The following is a 5,985-nucleotide window of genomic DNA, read 5'->3' on the forward strand; positions in this document are numbered from 1 at the left end:
ATAATTTTTTCACTAAAATGGTCTTTTATTTATATCCCCCTTTTTTGTTTTGTCAGAGATGGATGTTCCATTACTGTGTGAGAAGCTATATTTGGAGAAGTCTTTGGTGTCCACTTTATGGCAACTGGGCCCAAGAGTCTTTTCATTCTACCTCTTACTCACATTTATTTCTTCTCATTGGACAGATTAAGAGCAGAAAATGGTGATGCACACAGAATCTGAGCAGGCACTCTTCCTAGCTGCTATTTAGAACACATACATAGGGCTCATTGGGTAAGCTCTGATTACTGCTGCTCAACAGTACACCCTATAAGCAGGAAGTAGCTCAGGAACACTTTATTGCCCATACATCCTAACAGCAGTCATATATTACTACTGTAGAGCAGGGAATGAAGCATGGAAGTCGGGAGGTTAAGCAGATAGGGCCCAAGTCCTGAGCAGTTAAGAGAAGTAAATGGAAATTCAGGGCTTACATGATTTAACTTACCAGAGGACCCAAATAACTACCTTAGACAAAATGACTATTGGGCCCTAATGAACTCAAGAGACAAAGAACAGTTCTTTAAACAAAAGGAAGAGAACTCAGAAGAAGTGAATGCAAACAACACAGCTTGCTTTCCAGACATCAAAGATCTACCTGCAACCAGGAGTAGTCCAGTGTTGTCACATCTGCCCCCATCACTGTGTAAAAAGCCAGTGAATGGACTTAAACATCTATGGTGTCCACCTTATGGAACCCCCACCCGTCATGGAGCTCTTTCTCCCTTTCTTTCTATTAAACATACACTAAGTCATTCCACATTGCTTACTGAGTGCTGTTCTGTAAGCTTCAGTCATCTTTTCCCTAAAACAAGGGCATGCAGCTATAGGGAACTGGATACAGTGTGCTTTACCATGGACCAAACCCCAAAGGAAGTCTGTCACATAGCAGCTAACACTGGAGACACTTGGCCACCAGCTTGACTAGGTTTCCTAGAAACAGAGTAATTCTCTTTGCATCTCAAGGCCTCTGACCTCTTCTGTGAGAAATAAATATTAATGGGTCCTCAGGGACTAAGAATTGACTCAAATAAAGCTCTTAGAACTTTGTCAGAAATAGAATAAGATCTCTAGACTGTGCAATATGAGTTTACACATATTGAACAAACAATGTATAAAATACCTGAGAGGAGTGCTGCAATTTGCCACAGGTAGATGCAAATAGGATCAAATCCTCAAGTCATTCAGTGAGTCAAGTGAGCCATACCTCCGCATCAAATTCCTCTTTATCTTAGCATATGGCCTCACTGTTGTCTCCTGGTGTTTGTTCTATTCTTGCCTCTCAAGGAGCCCAGAATAGCCACACCAGTTCTACTTCCTGCTGCCTATCCAAAACCTTGTAGCACCCCTGGCCAGCCCACCTTCCTTGCCAAAGTGGGCACACCCAGGGCCAGGATGTAAGACTCCTTCCTTGCTCAGTAAAGCCAAGGAGTCCTAGGCCAGCTTCCAGCTCAGAACCCTGAGATGCTGCTAGAACTGAGTTTCTAAACTCAGGACATAGAAGACTTCAGGAGACAGGTAACTACTTCTGCTCAGAGGTCAGGTGCGGGAGATCTTCTTTCACCTTTGCATATCTGAGCTTGAAGTAGAGCTCAGGTTCTTGGTCCATATTGTAAAGTACTGGAAGAGCTGGAGCTATTTCTTTATTTAGTTTTTACTTTATTTCTATATTTTATTGTTCATGTAGTCTACAGTTTTCTTGGGTAATGGTTACCTGTACGAATTACATGTTTCTTGTTTTAATTCCATTTCCCCTCCTTCCTTCTCCTCCAGTTCCCCTATCCCAGTTTTCATTCTTATTATTTGCCCTAGTTCATGTTACTGATATAGGAAAGACTAACTCTCAACCTGCTAGATGTCAGATATACCCAGTTCCTATCCACTGAAATTGAAGAATGAATTCCAAAGGGCAAAGGAGGTAAGCAGCAGGAAAGTTTTGCTGAGAAACAGATCCCAAGAGATAGGAGAGAAACAAGAAATGTGTTGTCCCCAAGGCCCTTTGTCAAGGGTAATTTATTCAACAAAGTCACAATGTAGGTATAATATGAGTCAAACTATAACCAACCTGTAGCATTACAAGGATAGCCCATTAACTAATACTGGTCGAATTGGAGAGTGGGTCGTGTTCCAAAGGTATATGGAAAGAACAAAGGCATTTGGGGGAAGGGAAGGATCCAGATGCTCTGGTCATCTGCCTGCATGACTGATGCAAACCCAGACTGCCTGAACCAGGTGTGGCTAAGGATAGTATAATTTCAAGTTCTACTTATCCCTTAGGGGACATGTGAACCTACTCCTTGTACCCATATCTTGAGGCTTGGTATTCTTCAGATGCATCTCCAGTCATAATTCTCATGTCTCTATTTCTTTGATGACTTCCTCCAAAGCCCAGTTTCTATCAGACTATATATCAATTTCTATTGAATTTAGCTTAGTACAATATTATAGCATGTAATGTTTTCATTAATTGGGATTATCAGGGTATTGCACGTGGCATGTATTTATTCTTCTTATTTCCCCTCCCCCTCCTCCTCGCTCCTCACCCTGTTCCCTTGGAACACTTTTCTATTGCAAGAGATCCATCCCCTATTCTTTGCTATACATCTGTATCATTTCCTTTGTTTGTACTTTGCCTCAATCAAATGAGAGATGCCATAGGATATTTCAGGTTGTGTCTGATTTATTTCACTCAATATATTTTTAAGATGCATTCATTTCATTTAAAAATGCCTTAAATTTATCATTCTTTATGGCAGAATAGTATTGCATCATGTATAGATACATTTTTATTAGAATTTAGTTAATTGGTACAGTTTAGATATGAAAAATGATCACATTCATCATTGGGAATTTGTACCTGCACATGACACATTTTTGTTTTTCTTTCACTCCCATGTCTTTCCTTTTTCTTCAATCTCTCTCTCTCTCTCTCTCTCTCTCTCTCTCTCTCTCTCTCTCTCTCTCTCAGAAGCATTATTTCCACTTTATCCCTTTTTCTCATTTTTCTTCTTTTTCCCTTCCATCTCCCCTAGTTCCCTCTTCCAGTTGAACAATTACTTCCTTTCTTACAATACTTGGGCTTTTATTTGCACTTCCAGTTTCTGATGTCAGAAAGACAATGTGATATTTATCATATGTGTCTCATTTATTTCACTTGAGTATGATTTCAAGGTGCATCCATTAAACTAGAAATGTCTCAAATTTAACCTTTGTGGATGGGTAGCTCTCCATTATGCTTTTAAAAAAACTCACATCTTTATTATTCATTTGAGGGTTGCTGTGCATTTGGGCCTTTTCCAAGATATAAGCGTTGCAAGTTGTGCTGCTAGAAATGTGTGTGTGCATATATCACTATGGTATAATTTTTAATTCTCGTGGGAAGTTACCAAGAAGGGAAATGGCTGGGTCCAATGGGACCTCTAGTCTTACTTCTTTTACAAAATTCCACATTAATTTCCACAGCGGTTACACTAGTCTACACTCTCACCAACAATGGAAAAGGGTTCCTTTTTCCTCATAGCCCCACCAGCATTTGTTCCTGATTAATTTCTTGATGATAGCTATTCTTTCTGGGGTCAGATGAAATCTTAGCATTGTTTTAACTTGCATCAGAGTCAGATTAAAGACTGGTTATTCTAACTTTCTGTAGGATTTTTATCATGAATTGGTGTAGGATTTTGTCAAAAGTTTTTCTGCACCTATTGAGATGATCCCATGGTTTTGTTTTTTATTCTATTAACATGGTGCATTATATTTATTGATTTGCAGGTGTTCAATCCTCCCTGCATCCCTAGGGTGATTCCTTTTTGGTCATGGTGTATAATCTTCTTGATGATTTCCTGCATTCTCTTTACCAGTATCTTATTGAGGATTTTTGCACCTATATTCATTAGGGAGATTGTCCTGTAGCTTTTCTTTTTGGTTGCACCATTCTCTGGTTTGGGTATCAGCATAATAGTTATTTCAAGAAATGACTTTAGCAGTACTTTTTCCCTTTCAATTTCATTAGTGTTTGACAAGTAATGGCATTAGGGATTCTCTAAATTTCTTATAGAATTCAGCAGTGAATCAATCTGAGCTTGGGCTTTCCTTTAATAGTAAGTTCTTAATTACATTTTCATTTTCACTGACTGATACTGAATTATTTAGAATTTTTACATCTTCTTGATTCAACTTTGATAATTTACATGTATCTACAAATATGTCCATTTCTCTGTCTTTTCTTTCATTAGAGAAAAGGTTCTCAAAGTTCATGGTATCCTCATGCTGCTGGTAACTGAACTCAGGGCCATCTGTGTGCAAGGCAAGAGCTCTACCACTGAGCCACATCCTCACCTCTCAAAGTAGCCATCGATGACCCTCTGGTTTTCCCCAGGATCTATAGTGATTTCACCTTTTTCATTCCTAATTGCATGAATTTGTGTATCTTCTTTTCTCATTTTGATGTGGCTGGTTAAAGGTTTGTTGATTGCATTTAATCTTTCAAAAAAAAAACCCAACTCTTCAATTCATTTATTTTTGTATTGTTTTCTTAGATTCAATTTCCTTAACTTCCACTTTGATCTGTATAATTTTCTCCCTTGTCTGAGCTTTGTGTTTGATTTCTATGTCTTCTTTTTCCTAGAAGTTTGAGGTTCAACGTTCAGTTGTTTATTTGAACTCATTTTGTTTTCCTGATGTGAGAGATCAACAGTATAAATTTTCCTCTTAGGACTATTTTCATTGCATCCCATAAATTCTAGTATGTTTTATTGCCATTGCCATTTAATTGTAGGTACTGTTTAAATCTTTTTTAAATTCGCCTGTGATCCATTGGTTGTTATCTAAATTCCACACGTTTGTGGGACTTTCATAGTTTCTTTTGCTGTTGATTTCAAATATCATTGCGCTAGGGCCCAATTGTGTTTGTGGGGAAATTTCAATATTTTTTTTGCATTTATTTAGGCATTTTCTATGGGTATTATGTGTTCTATTTTGGAGAACGTCTCATGAACCACTGAGAAAAAATGTGCACTCTAATATTGTGTGATGGAACACTCTGTAGACATCTAGTAAGTCCTCTTGTGCACAAGTTTGATTTATTTATGATGTTTCTTCATTGAGTTTTTGTCCGGTTGATCTATTTGTAACAGGGGGGTGTTAAGGTACCTTATTACAATTGTATTAGTGTTTATTTGATTTTTCATGACCATTTGTATTGGGTTTATATAGGTGGATTTCCTTATATTTGCTCCCTATATATTTATATTTGTTATCACCCCTTGGAGTTTTCCGCTAACACATATGTCATGTCCTTCTTTAGCTCTTTTGATCAGTCTTGACTTGAAGTTCACATTGCGTGTAAATAGGATAGCTGCCCTGCTTGTTTCTGGGTTCCTGTCACATAGCATAATGTTTTCCATCCTTTGACTTTCAGTGTATGAATTTGGTTTTGTGTTAAATGTGGTCTGTGAATGCAGCATATTGTTTGATCTTGTTTATTGATCTAGTCCACCAGACTATTTCTCTTGACTGGTGAATTGAGACCCTTAACACTGATGATTCTAACTGATATGGAATGGCTTGTCTTTGTTATATGGTTTTCATGTTGATGGTTCCCTGTCATTCCCCTGCATTTAGCTGCTTGTCCTGCCTGGTGGCTTTTTTTTTTTTTAAATTGGAATTATGTTCTAGAATTTAGAATTATGTTCTTTGTTTTCTCTTCTAGAAAGTCTTTCGGAGCTGTTTGTAAAGCTCCTTTGGTTGTTATGAATTTGTTCAATTGTTCTTTTTAAGGAAGTATTTTATTTCTCCAATAAATCAAAAAGATGATTTTGAAGGATAACTCAATCTTTTATGGAAAGTTGTTTTCTGCGTTCTTCAAATACTTCACCCCAAGTACTCCTTGATTTAAGGGGTTTTGTTGAGAAGTCTGCTGTGACTCTTAATGTCTTTCTTTATAGGTGA

The 5,985-nt window shown here is 37.7% G+C and overlaps 1 protein-coding gene across 1 annotated transcript in view; it reads right to left on the minus strand.

Annotated features, from left to right (window-relative positions):
* The window catches only part of LOC101591777 (interleukin-36 beta-like), a 37,030-nt gene extending 32,640 nt beyond the window's left edge, over positions 1-4,390 (minus strand). The window contains exon 1 of the mRNA XM_012515155.2: positions 4,375-4,390. Coding sequence (XP_012370609.2) covers positions 4,375-4,390 — 16 coding nt within the window. The remainder of the gene's footprint in view (positions 1-4,374) is intronic.
* Positions 4,391-5,985: the final 1,595 nt, after the last annotated feature.

The sequence above is a fragment of the Octodon degus genome, unplaced genomic scaffold, assembly GCF_000260255.1.
Source record: "Octodon degus isolate 3935 unplaced genomic scaffold, OctDeg1.0 scaffold00052, whole genome shotgun sequence".
In the NCBI taxonomy this organism is placed as follows: Eukaryota; Metazoa; Chordata; class Mammalia; order Rodentia; family Octodontidae; genus Octodon; species Octodon degus.